Source organism: Peromyscus eremicus, chromosome 18 (assembly GCF_949786415.1).
Source record: "Peromyscus eremicus chromosome 18, PerEre_H2_v1, whole genome shotgun sequence".
Classification (NCBI taxonomy): domain Eukaryota; kingdom Metazoa; phylum Chordata; class Mammalia; order Rodentia; family Cricetidae; genus Peromyscus; species Peromyscus eremicus.
The window spans coordinates 20,521,841-20,541,049 of NC_081434.1; the positions used below are offsets into that span (position 1 = coordinate 20,521,841).

Sequence of the window (19,209 nt, forward strand, 5' to 3'; positions counted from 1 at the left end):
TATTTGCATAACTGATGTTAAATTGAGGGCTGTTTTTATAAGAACACAGAGAAGCCACTAACAAACTACATTATTACCTTCTATGGTAAGTGGATCCTTCATTGATTGAACTATTTTTTTTAAGATCATCTTCCCATTTTCTTCTCGTGTAAGAACTACTTGTTCGCAAACTTGAAGAGTCTCTGTGAAAAGAACATCCTTCAGACTCTGGTAGATTCTGTTTTAGTGTGTCCTCTTATTTTGCAACTTTCCTCTTTCTCTGGCTCAGCAACAATGCCTTCCTTACCATTATGAACACACTACGCCTGTACATCCTTATCACCTCAGGACTGTGCAGCCAGTGTTCTGCCAGGACACTGTCCTAGCTCTTCCTGAAGCCCCCACCCCACATAGCTACAGTCCTCTTACTAACACCAATGGTAGACAATAAGGTTCCTCAGGAAATGCATCAAACCATCATCCCTACTACATGTACCTGTTCTCTTTCTCTTCAATGTCAGATGTACTGGCTAGTCTCCTCGGGATGGTAGGCGCGACATATGCAAGTCTTGTTCCTTTACTATCTTTCTCCTGACAACAGGAAAAATCATGCATGAAAAATTTGTGTGTTGAAAATATTAAGAAAAGGTTTTCAATAATGTATACTTATATGACCACATAATTTACTGTTCAGTATTTTCATAGTTTAGTTCCTGAACTTTAGAACTGATACAAACCAATCAGGTACTACAAAAGCAAAAGCTGGCTCAACCAGATTTCTTTTTATTTTCCTTAGGTTAAAATTAGAAAATAACTTACTACAAAAAGAAAGAAAAATTCCTATTAATGACTTTTTTTAGATTTCTATAAAGCTAAAGGTAGTGTAATAAGTTATTATTTCTTTTGAAGAAGTAAGGTTCAAATATAGTTCAACAAGCAGTCACTTATTTTGTATAAGCTGTTTACAACTATGACAATACATGATTTAAAATATTAAGACATTGACATCGACACAGTGCCAAGTATACTTGGAAAAAAAATGGGTAATAAAGTTATAAAAAAGCAAAAACATTAAAGTGAGTGGAAAAGAAATTTATATTAGAATGTCTAACATAAAGTAACACTCAGAGAAAGAAAACTGTATTAAAAAAAAAAACAAAACCTAAAAAGTCCAATCACAGTAAGAAATCAATTTTGAGGTGCCCATTTGATGCAATATAAATACTGTCTTTCAAAATGTAATTAAAATTGCTTATTAAGGTAAAGATATTTGTATCAGATCAGAAAGCTGGCCTAGCAATTGCAGATAATAGATGAAAGTAACTTGATCATGATCACATACTAGAAAAATTTCTATTCCTTAACTCCAGAAAACGTATTCAATAATAAATCAACAAACCTATTCATTCCCTAATACATTCTATTATAAGAAGTAGGATTTGGGGGGCTGGAGAGATGGCTAAGTGGTTAATAATGCTCGATGCTCTTGCAGAGGACCTGGGTTTGGTTCCTAGCACCCACATATGCTGATCTACAACCATCTTCACTCCAGTCCCAGGTAATCCAACATCCTCTTCTGACTTCTGTATCAGACACTTATGTGATACACATACATAGACGTAGGCAAAACACTCATGCATAGCAAATCAAATAAATAAATCTCTAAGTTGATATCTAGGATCTAATGATGCCTAGTAGAAAATTTATCCGACCTGCAGATGTTGTTCCTGGGAAAGCAGTTCAAGTTTATTGAACCCAGACTATGCAACAGATTACCTTTTCTTTATTATCCAAAGAGGAGGAAAGTCTCGGACTTGAAGCTGACCGTATCACACCTGCAGTGTCTTTCTCCTTCTGGGCCTCTTTCGATGCGGTGATTTCAGCCAGTGCACCGTAACTGCCTGTCTTTCTAAGTCCTAACCTCCATGATGCAGGAGACTCATCTTTTCTTTCTTCTTCTTTGGGAGAAATTTTTGTAGTTGAAGTTGGAAACTGTTTTCATTTCATAAAGGATAAAAACAACAAGTTATCAAAACCAGTCCTTAGTTTGGAAATAATTAGTTTATAGATAATGTCTAAAATTTTAAGTGACAGTTTCAGGAGAAAACACATTTACTAAGGTTAATGTCTTAAGGCAAAAATATAAAAATCTAAACCTTAAGGAGTAAACAGACCACCTTTCCAGAGGTTAGCTTTACAAAAACACACTACACACTTCATATCACACGGAAAATTAAGATGCAGATACAGAATAAAAGATGAGCACACCGTAAGGACTTAAACCATGCATCTTTGGAACCACACTCATACGAAGCTTGTTATGTTGTAACCCAGTATACATTCTTGCACATAGAAATGCCTCACCATGGATTTTTCGCCCTTACTGGGCACCAGCACAATGCCAGTTTTGCGCAAGCCCTGCCTCCATGATGCAGGATCTACTGACTCCACAGGCATGAGAGAAGCAATGAAATCAAACTAAAGCCAATTAAAATAAGACAGGTCAAGAGATCTAGACTGAAAGTATGAAAACAGAAAAGGGAAGTTAAAAGGAAACAACAACACCACTTTCCCCCTACATTTCAACTTTATAATAAACTAATGCCCAGTAACTGTGCGATGGCCTAACCTTTGAAAGCCACTAAAACAAATTCTAGCTTCGGCAAGAGGTAATTGGGAAGAATCTAATGAAGAAAATTCCAAACCAGCTAATGGCATACAGAGCAATACAGCACATTAGTGAACAAGTTACTGCATGTGAATTCTGTCCAGTGATTTATACAGCCTACGTAAACATTTTCCTAAGCACATTTAGTTCAATAATATTTTAAATAGCATAACTTTTAAATTTACTGTTTAATTTTCCTAATGAACATTAATTTCAACATTTTAGTTAAAAACTATTTTTATGCATAAATAATTACTCTACTTCCAGGGTTTTTCAGCAATACTAAAAATACATTAGTTATCCTTAAATAGTTTCACTGATATCAACTTCATCTTATCAATTTGAGAACTTTAATGATCAATGTGCAGAGAGGAGAATATAACAACTAAATATAACAAGATATTGTTAATTAAAAAGGAAAAATCTCTTTTATTCATGGTCAAAATTTCCTAAAATCTGCAGGTTAACAGAGCTATAGTTATAGTGACAAGATGCTGGCAGACCAGTTCTTTAAAATTCTTCTGGTACAGGATTAACTGTCCCCCATGGGAGAACTTACCCTTCTGGAGGTGGGGGTGGGTGGGGGGGTGGGTGGGCAAGTAGTGGGAGGAGGGATAAGAAGGGGATCTGTGGTTGGTATGTAAAATGAATAAAACATTCTTCTGGTACATCTTGTAATTAATTTTCATCAACAGTCTAGTTAGTTCACACTTCTCCAAATGCACACTGAATTATTTCAGGATATGAAACAAAGAAACAAGAACTCGAAGGAGAAATACAGTAAAATCTCCTGGGCACTATACAAGCTGCCAAGATCTTATCTGCACCTAAATACTTTGTAAATGAAAAAGCAGCAACTGGCTAGCCTGCCCTTTCCCCTTTCTTCCTCGACAGTGTCCCAGGATGCAATCCAGGCTGACTCTGACCTGGCAACCCTTCTGTCTCAGGCTCTCTAGGGCTGGGATTCTAAGAATATGCCACCATGCCTGGCTACAAATGCACGCACACACGCACACCAAGCCTGAGACTTTGATGATATTCTATGCAGTGTGGTAGGTATCGGGCAAAAGCTTACTGATTTCTGTGTTTACAAAAACACTGATTATGAATGAATGTTCCTATGCTCCAATAAAAGTTTATTCAGGGACAATGGAATTTGAATTTGTGTCAATAAAGTAGTATAGTAGATATTTTCTCCAAGTATTTAAAAACGTCAAGACCATTCTTTGCTTGTTTGCTATGGAAAAATAGGAAGGACTGGCATTGGCTTACCAGCCACATTTTGTCAATCCCTGCTCCAACTGCATCTCCTGCAAAATGAAGTTCTTTTCCACCATGACAAAGCAAACAGATAGCAGATAACATTTACTTGAACAGTAGAGGCCAACACTTAACAAATGTCTGCTTGTGTCTAGCTCTAAGCTAAGCTCTGTGTTTGAGTTATCCTGCTGTAACACTATAATAGAAACACTACTATTGCTCTTTTAGACTGGACACAACCAGAGCAGGAATGCTGTATTTTAACAGTTGATAAGTCTCCATTTTATACATCAAGGATTTAGATCCAGATGGTCCAGATGTTAAGAAGTACCTTTCATTTTGACGTGGTACATGAAGAAACCTATTGAAATACTTAACTGTAACTACCTACTTGAAATTCTCTTCTTTTGTTTTTATAACGGGATACCATATCTCCACTTTCTTACTCTTCAGACCACTTCTGTTTCTTTCTGTCTTTCTGGCTAGCAACCTGCCTTTGCTTATTCTTTCAACAGAAGTATTCCAATAGTCTGCTCCTAGATATCCTTCCTTTCCTTTTTCTGCCAAGGGTTGAAATTAGTTTCATCTTTCAAGCTAAGTATTAAATTTACTAAGCGTATTCTAAAATTTGTAATTTTCTAGTCCAGTCCAACCTTAAATTCCTAGTTTTAAGTTCTTCTTTCTTTCTTCCTTCCTTTTTTTTTTTTTTTTTTTTTTGGAGACAGGGTTTTTCTGTGTAACAGTCTTGGCTGTCCCAGAACTCACTTTGTAGACCAGGCTGACCTTGAACTCACAGAGATCAGCCTGCCTCTGCCTCCCAAGTGCTGGAATTAAAGGGTGTGCCACCACACCCAGCTACCTAGTCTTAAATTTCTTAATTTAAAAAAGCTATCTATCTATCTATCTATCTATCTATCTATCTATCTATCTGTCTGTCTGTCTGTCTGACTGTCATGTATGTGCACCTGCCCATGTGTGCCATGGCATGTGTGGAGTTAAAGAACAACTTATGGACTTAGTTTTCTCCATCCACCCCGTGAGCTTCAGGGACTGAACCCAGATTACCAGGTTTGATGACAAACGCCTTTACCCACTGAGTCATCTTGCTAGTCCTAGACTTACATTCTATTCACCTACAGAACAGACTACTTAAAATTGCATTTGGAATTTAAAACATAGCCCAGGGCTATGTCCCAATTTATATTCTTTATCACCGTGGGCAATCTTTCCTCAGTATCTCATCATCATTAAATGTACTCACAACATTAAATGCCAGAGTAACAGCACTGTTCGCATATTTCCTGTAATTCCTTACTATTAAATAAATCATAAATTATTACCCTAGAAATCAAGGCATTCCATATTTACCCTCATTTCCTGTTTTACTCTGTATATGAATGCCATGAAACTAAAGTGATCCATTCCTTTCCCTATTAGAAACCATGCCTGGTTGCTCACTGTTTCTTTTCTGTCAAGTTATGACAACTTTTTCTTGTTGGCAAAGTGCTGCCTATTCATCTATCTTAAATGCTCTGATTACATTATTTCACACTGAACGGAATTTCCTCACCTTTACACTGCCATCTACACAAGTACACTTATATTGGTGTATTGTATATTCCCACAGCACAAATCAGTCTTCATAAAATTACTGTTCTGCTTAGCAAACTAGACATTCAGTGAACCAGAACAATTAATTCTATCTGAGAAAATTCTGAATTTTCACTATCTAGTAAACAAATATAGCTCACACTTTCTTGAAATTGTGAATTGTTGGAATCCCAACAATACTTTCTTTGACTAGAGAAAATTCCAAAAACTTACTATTAGCTAACAATTTGAAGTGACTATTTATTTTTTCATTTCAGTTCTTTGTGTTTTTTTTTGTGTGCTGAGGATGAAATCCTGAGCATCATGCACACTAGGAAGAACTCTGCTGCTAACCTGTACTCCAGGACCAAGCTGACTGTTTCAAACATAAGATCCCCACAGATTATCAGCTTGGCATTATTCATATGCTTCTCTATTAGTTCAGGATTGAAAACTTAAGGCAAGAAAAATGAACCCATCAATTAGCTTGTATACTAAAAGATTATACATGACATTTAATACCTTGTATACTAAAAGACTATACGTGACATTTAATAGTGTTTTGCTTGCTTCCATGTGTGATCTATTCCTTGGGGGTGAGCGCACACATACAAACCCATTGTCTAGGCTCTGATAGACAAGACTGGACAGCCCAAGATAATTTTGTATCAATATTAAAAGCAGAGGAGTGATTTGAAACCTAAATTAGAATTTGACTGAAAATCTTTTAAGATGCACGTACAAATGCATTCCTAAGTAAGTTTGCATCTGTTAAGTCTCTAATTGTTTAATGGCAAAACCTTAAAAAGCCCTTAAAAACACTAAATACTAAAGTAGATAAAACGTCTAAATACTGTTATATACAAGTTATACCATACTGTAAGACTCTTCTATCATCAAAAATGTTCAGATTTTGGGTAATTATATCTTTATGTTTTGACAAAATTAGTTATAAAAAATCTTAAGAATAAAAACTTAAATAATATGACCTTCAAGGTAAGTTACATGAGATTTTCCAAATATGTAAGTTATAGATATGTATGTTCAATTCAGTTTAATTACAGAATCAAGACTAAGATTTGAATTAAGCCTTTTTCTTTACAAGAATGACATTCTTTTTCCACTAAGCTTACACAGATACAAAGTACTTTCAGTTAGTGTATTAAGTGTTAGCTGAGAAGTAAGCTAAGTCTAAGGCTAGGCCTGAGGAGGACAAGTGAACACAACACGTTTACTGCAACTTTTTCTACATCTTTGTGAAAGGAATTGCTCAGTCAAGTTATCAAAAAAGAGATAGTTGGTATCTGGCCCAGATATCAGCAGTGGCATATGGGAACTTGAAATAATCGTACTGTCTTAACAGACAATCAATCAAAACATCTAAATGAAAGAGACACAAACTTAGTGTTCATGGAAGAAGTGTATGACAGTTGTAGAAGTAAAGTAGAATATAGTTCAGTTAAGCTTTGCTGATGCTAGTTATAACCTGACAAATCTTCAAACTGGTACCAAAGTTTAAGAGCATTTCATGTCAAGCACATGTAATTATCGTCATACGAACTTGAGTTCTAAGAGGATTGAAGAAGTCCTCACTCAGTTCTAGAGCAGTGAGGAAACAACTCACTCTAATCGCTTTCTGATGTTCTAACCACACACCAGTGACACCTATATAGTTCCAGCGCGAAGTTAGGTTTTTTTTTTCTTTAGACTTTCCTTAGGTTGAGTTTTGTTTATTTTTACACACACACACACATACATATACACACACACACACACACACACACACTCATTAGCTTAGATTATATTATTATACAGATCATATACTGTGTATTATAGCAAAGTTATCTCTCCTAAGCATGATTATTTTACTGTGGGAATGAAGGATAACATGTCTGCATCTGGGAGACACAAACTGATATATTCAGGGTAAAATTTAATGGTGACTGCAATACACACATTTTTAAATGTTCTGGAGGAAAAAACCAAAACAAAACTGTATACCTTTTAGAAAGGCACAAGTGAGCCCACTAAGGTAAGCAAGGGTTGCTGAGGACTGCTGTGGATGATTGATTAATAAATAAAACACTGATTGGCCAGTAGCCAGGCAGGAAGTATAGGTGGGACAAGGAGAGAAGAGAATTCTGAGGAACAGGAATGCTGAGTCAGGAGAGACACTGCCAGCCACTGCCACGAAAAGCGAGATGTAAGATACTGGTAAGCCACAAGCCATATGGCAACTTATAGACTAATAGACATGGGTTAATTTAAGATAGAAGAATTAGATAGCAAAAAGTCTACCACGGCCATACAGTTTCTAAGCAATATAAGTCTCTGTGTGTTTACTTGGTTGGGTCTGGGCAGCTGTGGGATTGGCGGGTGAGAGAGATTTGTCCTGACCATGGGCCACAGGCAGGAAAACTCCAGCTACAGAGGACAAACCTTTATGAAGAGACCAGAAGGTTAAGAAAAGCAAAAGCTCTTCATCACTGTGTTTACAAAGAGCAGCACATCCTGGGAAAACAGCTTTGGTGTAGAATGGAGGGGGCAATGGAAGAAACAACGCCAGCATTTTGGGATTATCCTCCATCACTGGTCATGCTCTTGTCTCAACTAATTTTTACAGTATTAATTTTATTTGTCTTTGTTTTGTTTGGTAAAAAACACAGTAATTTTCCCAAAATGAAGTAAGTAACAAGGGTAGAGGTCTGGTTTTCTAATGTACTTTTCCTGGCATATGACAGTGGCATGCCAGGTACCTCGTATGAGTTGGAAAAACATCTAGTTAGTGTTTTTCCCCTGACTTGTGGGCCTTCACTGGCTTTTCATGCTGTGCTTTCCAAGTGAGTAATTACCAGAATACACCTCTAGTTAAAAGAGACAGAAGACACAAAACTGGAGCTTCTCAAAAGAAACGCTTAACAGAAATAAAAATTACAATGCCTGCCAATTTTCATATTGTAAAAGCTTTTGATTTCCTGTCATACTTCATTAGCTATTAAGTACAGTGTCAACTTTCTATCAATTGTAAAAGACCAAAAAAAAAAAAAAAAAAGACACTATGTCACACTTCAGAGGAAATTACAAATTAAGAGCAGAAAAATATGGTATACTTTGAAGCAACTATAAACATCGCAAACTATTTTAACCAGTTAGTGCAAATGGTATGTAAACAGAATACTTATATGTTTCATAACAGAGTCTCGGCTTACCTTTTTAATAGGTGACGTAGGGGTCCCCTGACTGGAAGACAGAGTAGGTGTTGTAACAGCTGCAGGAGCTGCTTGTGTGCTGGAAGTGTGAGCATTAGTTACAGAAGCCATTGGTTTTGCCTTATCTATTAAAAACAAACAAAACATTAAGAGTTGAGAGTCTACGGAATTAGGCTCCTGTGGCTCTTCCCTTATTACTATCCCTGTGTGTGTGTGTGTGTGTGTGTGTGTGTGTGTGTGTGTGTGCGCATTTAATGGTTCGGCATCTGCACACCAAGGCCCAGAGTCAACATACGCAGTTCCTCAGTGAACCTGAGGCTTACCAACTCCAGCTAGTGTAGCTAGCTGGCTTCCCCAGGAATCTCCTGTCTCTGCGTCCTGAAGGCTGGCATCCCAAGCAGCCAGCATGCCTGCCTGGCTTTCCTATGGCCTCTGGAGCTCTGAATTCTGGTCCTTATGCTTTATCGGTTGAGCTATCTCTCTATCCCAGCTGGAAGGTCTGAAAGGAGTTTCTAGAAGTCTGTCTTTAGGAAACTTTAAATAATATTAAAAAAATAATCAAGGGCACAAACAGGACCTAACTTCAATAACTCTTAAAACTAGAGCAGTGGTTCTTAACGTGTGGGTCGCAATCATTGGAAATATATTTTCCAAAGGTCTTAGGAACTGAAATGTTGCTCAGCAGCAAATTAATTATGAAGGAGCAGTGAAAATAAATTTATGGTTTGGGGTTCCTAAGACCATCGAAAATACATGTTTTGTGATGATCGTGACCCACAGGTTGAGAAGTGCTGAACTAGAGGGAGAAATTGTAAGTAACATTTAAAATTTGAATGCTTAGCAATATTAGTAAAAAACCTATAATAGCCATTAATTTTCTAATGGATAAGAAACCGTTATTCAAGATCATTATTCCACTAAATCTAAAACACTATTTCTGACAATTTATACTCATGTCAATATGGCTAAGTGTCCCAGAGAACATGATTTTCTTTACTGCAAGAAATCTAAAGTTAAATATGCACAATTTCATTTTTCTAGAATTAATGTACTTAACTTACAGGGTGTTATTCAAAAAAAACCACCCATTGTCCCTATATTTCAAGCACTGTTGTAGGCACTGAAGACAAATCAACCAATGAAAGTGTCAACTCTCTTAACTGCATTTTTCATTCTAAGGTAAACAATGACCCTTGTATTATAATACAGTTCTTACATATTTCTTGAGTGTACTATAAGAGTATAGACACGAACTAAAAGATTATTGAAAAAAATCTCATGATTGCCTTTTGGGAAGGAAGGATAGGTAGGTAGATGGTAAAGGAACACCTTAATTTTACTAAAAGGAAAATCTGAAGTATAATTGAGCTTCAAAAGCTAGTACATCTGAAATCTCAGTAGTTAAGAGTATGAATGTTTATTATACTGCACTTTGCCGTATCTTCAAATTTCTCAAAACAAACCAATTGCGCCATAGCCTCACAGGAGAGTAGCCTGTCTCAGCAGCCCCTCCTCTCCTTGGGCACTTAGGGAGAATTTGGAAGGCTGACAGGGCCAGCCTTTAGGCTAACAAAGCACAGGACTCAGTAGCTGTGCTCTTGAACTGCTGGGAAGCCGCTCAACTCTATCTGCACCGTCCTGTAGGGTCCTAGGAAACTCTGAGAAGCCTCTATATCTTCCTCTTCGAATCTAAACGCACATCAGCAAGAAGCAGAGGTGAGCCACAGCCTCCTGACAGGCAGGCAACAGTAAACTCCCAAGTTCCCAAGACAGACACAACAGGAATGAAGTAGCCAATCTGTACAAAAAGCTTATACTGCAGCCTGTTCCCATGTTACTTCAAACTGCAAGAATAGTACAATCATAACGAACGCATGCATGCTTCTCATCTTACCAGCCTCCCCTTCCGACTCTGAGTCATCCTCCTCATCTTCCTCGCTGGAGCAGCTTGACTCATCCTTCTTCCCTTCTTCCTCCTCATCAGCCTTTTCTTGTTCCAGAGACTCGATGCGAGATGCATTTTTCTCTGGCTCAATAATCAGTGTTTCTTTGCTGTGAAAGGAAAACAAACTTCAACTGATTGTGAACATGAAAGGTTCAAATACATTACTATTTCCCCTCAGATCCACAATAGTTACTCCAGTGGCCACTGTGTTAATCCATTCATTTTCTTTTTTCTTGGTTTTTTGAGACAGGGTTTCTCTGCGTAGTTTTGGTGCCTGTCCTGGATCTCGCTCTGTAGACCAGGCTGGCCTCAAACTCACAGAGATCTGCCTGGCTCTGCCTCCTGAGTGCTGGGATTCAAGGTGTGAGCCACCACCGCCCGGTGTGTTATTCCATTCACAGCAGAAACAAAACCTTGCTTCATCATTTACTCACTTTTTAAAAGTCTTCTGTGGTTGATTATTTTCCATATTTGCTGTTGACTCAATTAGTGGAGATTTCTTATCCCGTTTTTCACTATGGAGCTTTATCCACAGTTATGCAAAGGAAAGAAGGGTAACATTAATTAGCAAAGTACAGAGTACAAAGCGAAGGAAATTATAAAATGACATCTTAAAAAGATTTAAATTTTAACTGCAAAGAAAAAGCTTGAAAAACATTTGACAATTTAAATAAAACACAACAAACCCCAGGAATTCTAACCAGCAACAAAAAGAAAAATGTCAATCTTTCCATTTTCAGGTCACAGAAGTCAAGGTCCACTGCCTTCTTATGGTGGTTACTGACAGTAACTTACTTAGACTCTATCTCCTAGTTATGGAATTCCCTGCTTGTTGTTTGGGGCCTTCTATTTTAAATTCAAAGTTTATAGTCACATTATAGTCACATCTTTAAAGCATATTGTCTCAGGAAATTAGAAAAACATGTTATAAGTACTCATTTTGTTAAAGACAAGACACAGAAACAGGAACCAACAAAATGGGTGACACATTCCCAGCACCCCTATATTCTAACCCACTGTCACTCTGTAATTACTGGAGTAACTTTTTTTTTTTTTTTAAAGATTTATTTTATTTATTATGTATACAGTGTTCTGCCTGCATGTGTCTTTGCAGGCCAGAAGAGGGCACCAGATCTAATTGCAGGTGGTTGTGAGCCACCATGTGGTTGCTGGGAATTGAACTCAAGACCTCTGGAAGAGCAGTCAGTGCTCTTAACCACTGAGCCATCTTTCCAGCCCCTGGAGTAACTTTAAAACAGTATAAAATACTACCAGAGTACCTCAACTGCTTGAAATTCAAAGCTTGGAGAATTCATTAATATAAGCAACTTTAGCAATCAAACATACCAGATTTTGTTTTTTTTGCAACTCTTCTAGATATCCTAAAATGTCTTCATCTGCTACATCAAAAGCTGTTTGGCCCTAGACAGATGAAAAGTAGTAAAAAGTCAATAAATCATGAATTTTGATAAATATAAATAAATCACAATTGAATAACTACAGAGAAATCTAGGTAACTGTGTGCACACACCCATGTGGAGCTCAGAGGGCAACATGGGATCTGTTCCTATCCCTTTCTTACAGACAGGGTCTCTTACAAGTCCGGAACTCACCAAGTAAGCCAGGCTGGGCCAGTGAGCTCCAGATCCCCCTGTCTCTGCTCCCCAGCACTGGGAATGAGAGCTCAGGCTACCACACCCAGCTTTTTATATGGGTTCTGGGGACTGAACTCAGGTCCTAAGACTTGCAAGGGAAACATGTGACTTCGCTACCTCTCCAGTCCCTGGAAACATGTAACATAGAACTCCAATGATACATGAGAACTCATGTGAGAGAACAGCAGAACAGAATACCTTCTGCATGTTTTAGCACCAGAATGACTCAATGTTGTATATGGATTCAATGTTTGAGAATATTTACAGTTGTAACTTCTACAATTTTAGAAAACTTTCACCACCCTCAAAAGAATAAGCAAATCCTTTAGTGTCTCCCTATCTTTTTCCCATTTCTCGTAACCAAGGCAACCACTAACCTACCTTATATCTATGTATTTGCTTATGCTAGACATGTTATATGAGTCGAACCATACAATACGCCTTTAGATAGGTTTCTTTTATATGTACATTTTATTATAGAGTTCTATGTATATATGTGTCTGTGTATATGCAGCTCTACTGTTTTGCATGCGCTGTAACATGAATCTATGGATCTAAGTACATGCCAGTGTACGTGTAATTATATATACTATTTTATGTGCATTGTTGTTTTGCCATGGGTGTTGGGTTCCCTGGAACTGGAATTACAGACAGTTGTGAGCCGCCATGTGGGCAGTGGGAATTGAACCCAGGTCCTCTGGAAGAGTAGTCAGTGCTCCCAACCTCTGAGCCATCTTACCAGCCCCTAGACAGGTTTCTTTCACTTCATATGCTGCCGAGATTAATCGCAATAACTTGTATTACTAGTTCACTCCTTTTCACTGAAGAATGCAATTCCGTGGCATGGTGTATATACATCTTACTAATCTAAACCAGCAACTGCTCATTTGCATTGGTTTTCTGCCTATGATAAGAAGCATTACTTGGATGAAGAGCACGACTGCTCCCACAGAGGACCCAAGTTCAGTTCCTTGTGTTCACACTGGGTGACTGCCTCTAACTCCAGTCCTAGGGGATCTGATGCTTCTGGCCTCCACTCTAGTGCACCTGCACTCAAGTATGAATGCTCATAGATATATGCACATACAAATAATTAAAATAATAGAAAGTCTTTAAAGAGTCACTGCTATGAAGACTGTTGTACAGGTGTGTGTGTGTGTGTGTGTGTGTGTGTGTGTGTGTGTGTATGTGTGTGTGTGGGCAATTTCCATGTTAAAAGTGAAATTAATGAGTCATATGTAACTCTAGGTTTTGAGGTCTTTTAATTTGATTATTTCCTAAAAAGTAAAATGTTCGTGTGCATGTGCATGCGTGTGCTTATTCAGCAGCCTCAAGTATTGCTTAGTTTAAAAATTAGTTCAAAGGAACACTGCCAGTGTATTTGTACTCCCCATGGAAAAAACACTGTGTTTTAAAAAGTCACCTTCCTCTACCAAACCAAGGGGTAAAACTCTAACATCTCTCCTGCCCCATTTCAGTTGTAAGCAGTAAAAGCTAAGAATTAAATTGACTTTAAAACAAAACAAAACAAAACCCAAACCAAGATCTGTTATAAAATAACTGGTTCAGAATTTTAAAGGCAGAAATTCCAGTTTTGATATATTGTATTCTCTGTACAATTAGCTCTAAAATGTTTGAGGCTCTACATTTTAATGCGATTCGTATTTTTAAAAATCATGTCTTTATGTTCAGATTAACTCACTGATTTCTTAAAAACTTACCAACCCTTATGAATAAAATCCCATCATGAATTTTATGAATTGTAATTACATTTGTGCAGCAGTTAAATGAAAAGGGAAGAACTTCTCTTTTTAATAGTTAGAAACCGGGTTACTTACTAACCTTTCTTTTCATTTCCTCCCTTGATTAATGAGTCTACTCTGCAAACTGCAGCTGACAGAGAATGAAAACTAAAGTAAAATGTGGGCTATCAACAGAGAAAAATTGAACGCAAACAGCATCCCACCACCACCTATGAACATCCATCCTTCAGTAACACAAGCATGAGCTCCATGCAGTCTGTAAGACACCAGGGAGCTCAGCGAAGCCTGACCATGGTGAGACTGACAGCATCATCACCACATTCCACGGCTTTACTCATGGGATACAAGCACAGGAAGGCACAGCTTACTCAGGGAAAGCAGCTCCACACAACTAAGAAGGACAGTGATAAGAAGACACTGGGAAGTAAGAACGTGTCAAACCCAAACAACAAAGCAAGCTGCTTGACAAATCAGCTCAATATACCTACTAACTAGCAAAGCCACAGTGCTGTCAAGGCCATGGTTTGAATCTAACGCCAGTCTCTTCATTTTTTCTTTCTCACTTGTTCTAAATGAACTGTATTTGCAGACATATTTAAGTCTTTAGAACTACGAGTGAAGTAATTCCAAAAATTGTTCTGATTTCAGTGTTCAGCTGGGAAAGCCTGAGTGGTAACTGGCCAGGGTCATGGAGGGAAGAGAGAGGACATGGGGATAGAACCCAGGTCTGCACTGTGGCAACTATGATGTGACTTCACAGCAAGAAGAATGAGGTCAGGCAGGATGACAGAAAACAAATACCCATGCCATTAGCAGCAGAAATACTTAAACCTGTATGACATCAAGCTAATAATATGTTCTAATCATTGTGCATTGACAGAAACTCCAATAAGAAAATTATTATTAATGATATTAAAGAAGAGACAATAGGTACATTCTAGTAAAACAATTATTTTAATAAGCCAACAAAGCAAAATAAAACTTTTATATTTAAAATCAATATTAAGAGTTAAAATGATAAATGTTTTATAGTTTGCAGACAAGTTAAAAAGTTGAGAAAAAATTTGTTTACTCTTAGAACATCATTTCCATGTAGACTTTTATAAACTTTATAGGATTTGTACATTTTTCTATATTATTTCCATTATAATATTTTCATTAAAAAAACTTTCAGTGTGTATGGTGTGACATGTATATGCATGTTGGTATGTATGTGGGCCCTGAATCATGTTCTCTATTGTTAATTCATGTAAACACTCATAATACTTTAAGAGCATTTACTTGATGTTTCTCATTATTCATGAGAACTGAGTCTGGAGAGATGGCTCAGAGGCTAAGAGCTCCGACTGCTCTAACAAGGGAAACAAGTTTAAGTCCCAGAGCCCACGTGGTGACTCACAACCATCGGTAGCTCCAGTTCTTGAAGATCCAACCTCTTTTGGCCTTTTGGGCATTTTACATACACGGTGCACAGAGACACGCAGGCAATACACATAAAGTAAAAATAAATTTTAAAGTACTAATGAACAAATGAAAGAACATGATAAATTCATATAGCAGCTGACACAGTTGACACAAAATGATGTGCTCTAATTAAACATAAGATATGTCAAGTAGGGAGGCTCACATCTATAATCCTGGCATTAGAAAGTCTATGGTAGAAGAATCAAGAGTTTGAGGTCAGCCTGGACTACACACTGAGTTGAGGATAACTTTGAACTATTATAGAAAGTACTTTCCCCAAAAGAAAAAGGATCCCGGATTGGTGCCACACACCTTTAATCCCAGCACTCGGGAGGCAGAGGCAGGCAGAGCTCTGTGAGTTCAAGGCCGGCCTGGTCTACACAGTGTGTTCCAGTACAGCCAGGGCTATGTAAAAACCCTGTTTCAAAAAACCAAACGGGGTGGGGGAAGCAAACAGAAACAGTCTGACATACTATTTTTAAGAGTAGTCAGTAAAAACAAAAAGGACTGATCAGAGAGATGACCCAGCAATTAAAAGTACTCCTTGCCAAACTAGGCTGTGGTGGCGCACGCCTTTAATCCCAGCACTCGGGAGGCAGAGGCAGGTGGATTTCTGTTTGAGGCCAGCCTGGGTCACAGACTGAGTTCCAAGACAGCCAGGTTTGCACAGAGAAACTCTGTCTCCAAAAACAAAAGACAACACAAAACAAAAAGCCCTTGCTGCCTGCATTCCATTCCCAGCATATAGACATGCTGGCTTACAGCCATTGTAACCCTCCAGTTCCAGGGGATCTAAGGCCTTTTTGGACCTATGCAGGTACCAGGCACGTATGCAGTGCACATACATACATGCAAGCAAAATACTTACACACATATAAAAAGACGAAGTAAAACAAACAAAAAAAAGAGAAGACAGTTGGACCGACCAAGTAAAGTTACATAACTACTTTTTTTTAAATAAACAAACCTAAAAATTATGACTAAATATGGCATAAAAACATTTAGAATTCTGTCTACCTTATCATGTCTATTAAAATGTTTTTAAAGTCCTGCATTTTTAAAAGAAATTTTATTAAGATAAAGGTTTAAATATTTTAAAAAAGAAGTATTTGTATAAATAAAAGAAACAAAATAAAAAATTGTAGAGAAACAACAGGAGAGAAAGAGAGAGAGGAGAGGGAGAGAGAGGAGAGAGAAGAGAGAGAAGAGAGAGAAGAGAGAGAGAGAGAGAGAGAGAGAGAACCTCAAAGTGAGGCTTTAGGAAAATTATTCACCTTCTCTGATCCCTTTCCTAAATCTGCAAACACAATTTCTGTGGGTTGGTGAAAGGATAACATTAGATAATACACATGAAAAGGCAGGACACTAGAGAACAAATATGGGACTTATCTTAAAATCATTTACAGAGCCACTAACATATTGGAATAAAGAAATACAAGATCAAAATTTATGGTGACAAAAGCTGCTATAATAGTAATAAGAAAACTCAATGTGATGAAATAAAATGGATTTTATTTTTCCTGTCCCTCCATAAATAATTATGAATTATACCTAAGAAGATCATTAAAGGCCAAATGCAAAATTAAATAATTCTTCTCATATAGATTATATATTATATGTGTCTCAGATAATATCAACCCGGCCAGGGAAACAGCATATTCATACTTAGAAGTTATATAGTCTTTTTGGAAAACTGTTTCCATCAATTAAAAAACTACCTTCTAGTCTTTTTTGGAAGTCACTATTACTAAATAAACCAATTATCAGCAGTACTCATGTGAGTGAGTAAGTGGCCTGTAAGGATACTCAAAGTTGGAATGCAGACCAGAGCTCAGACAACAGATAGAGCACGTACTTTAAGCTTTCAACTGTGAATATGTGAAACCTGTTTACCAACATGGAGTAGGAGACTAGCTAGCAAGAATAATGCTGTCGCTGACACCATTTGAAAGGGAAAAGTGCCCGAGAGAGAGGAGGGTTTATATGAGCGAGAATTGTTGAGACCAAGATTGGATAAAGCACAGGGACAAATAGCCAAACGAATGGAAACACATGAACTATGAACCAATGGCTGAGGAGCCCCCAACTGGATCAGGCCCTCTGAATGGGTGAGACAGTTGATTGGCTTGATCTGTTTGGGAGGCATCCAGGCAGTGGGACCAGGTCCTGTGTTCAGTGCATGAGTTGGCTGTTTGAAACATGGGGCTTATGCAGAGTCGCTTGGCTCAGCCTGGGAGGAGGGGACTAGACCTGCCTGGACTGAGTCTACCAGGTTGATCTCAATCCTTGGGGGAGGCTTTGCCCTGGAGGAGGTGGGAATAGGGGGTGGGCTGGGGGGAAGAGGAGGGGGCGGGAGGGGGGAGAACAAGGGAATCCGTGGCTGATATGTAGAACTAAATTATATTGTAAAATAAAATAAAAAAAAAATAAAAAAGAAAGGGGAAAGTGATCTAAGAAACTCGGTGACTTGAATCTGCATGTTTTTGTAAAAATATGATGTATAACATTTATTTTCTCCCTCATTTCCTTTATCCAATTATGGCTCATTAAGTAAATCATCTACCTATGGAACTGTTTTCTTGTAAATGTTGTATCTCAAAAATCTCGTTTCAGTATCCACTACCACTTAGCTACCATGAGCAGGCTAGTAAGATTATCACCAGGCACCTGGGGCAGCGTAAGCCTGTAATCTCAGTACACGGGAAGTGGAAGCAGGAGGTGAGTTCAACATAAACCTCAGCCACATACAGAATTCAAGGTCAGCCTTATGTGAGACCCTGTCTCAAAACAAACAAGCCCAAGCCTTAATCAGCCAAAAAGAACGAGAAACACCATGGTACACTGTTTCAACTTCTACTGACAGCAGCAAACATTTACACAGACACATAATTAATTTATGAGTACCTAAAAATATAGTAGTGATGTAAGTACTCAAATGTTCTGTACACGTATGACAGTATGATTACTCAAGGAATCCTAACTTCCTTTTCTGCAGAACAGAGACAAACACCTCATTTGGAAGCCAAAACAACTTAAACATTAATAAATGAATTCCTGATGGACAGCAGATAAAGGTCACATAATTCATAAACTTGAATTATCATACTGAGGTTAGAATTTTGTTTCTAGTGTTAAAATGTTTAAAAGGCCTACCACTTTGTTGACCATGTCCATATCACACAGATTGTCCACTAAAATTCGACATGCTTCTTCTTTACCCCAATGAGCTGCAGCATGAAGAGGTGTCCAGCCATCATAATCTTTAATATTAACATCATAGCCTGCCTGTATTAAAAGTCTAAAGAAATTACAGTGAATTAGATAATCATTAAAATCTAGAAATTAACAAACATGATCAATAGCCTTCTACCATGCAATTTAACCACAATTTACAATTTAAATTCTTTCAGACTTCCAATTCCTCCTCCTCTTAATGAATTAACTAGGGCAAATAGAAAGTAATTTACAGAAGACACTCAAGTCTTTGCCACAATGAGGTTTTAGTTAATTCTAATCATTTTAACTCTTATAGTTTGATATGACACTGATTAATTCTTGTTAGTATCACTTGCAAGTGAAAGTTTTCGCTGAAAAGCCCAGTTTCAAGGGTAAGATTAAGCACAATGGACCAATCTGTACATAAAGCTTATTTGCTGCAAGAGCTATCTTTAGATGT

The 19,209-nt window shown here is 37.6% G+C and overlaps 1 protein-coding gene across 6 annotated transcripts in view; it reads right to left on the reverse strand.

The window, feature by feature from the left end:
* Positions 1-19,209, reverse strand: part of Ppp1r12a (protein phosphatase 1 regulatory subunit 12A) — a 110,536-nt gene that overhangs the window by 27,768 nt on the left and 63,559 nt on the right. For all 6 annotated transcript variants that reach the window (XM_059245472.1, XM_059245475.1, XM_059245476.1 and 3 more), the window contains exons 5-12: positions 18,687-18,831; positions 11,999-12,073; positions 11,086-11,174; positions 10,601-10,758; positions 8,707-8,831; positions 1,756-1,971; positions 476-570; positions 78-182 (exon numbers count right to left, since the gene is read on the reverse strand). In XM_059245472.1, the coding sequence (XP_059101455.1) occupies positions 78-182; positions 476-570; positions 1,756-1,971; positions 8,707-8,831; positions 10,601-10,758; positions 11,086-11,174; positions 11,999-12,073; positions 18,687-18,831 (1,008 nt within the window). The remainder of the gene's footprint in view (positions 1-77; positions 183-475; positions 571-1,755; positions 1,972-8,706; positions 8,832-10,600; positions 10,759-11,085; positions 11,175-11,998; positions 12,074-18,686; positions 18,832-19,209) is intronic.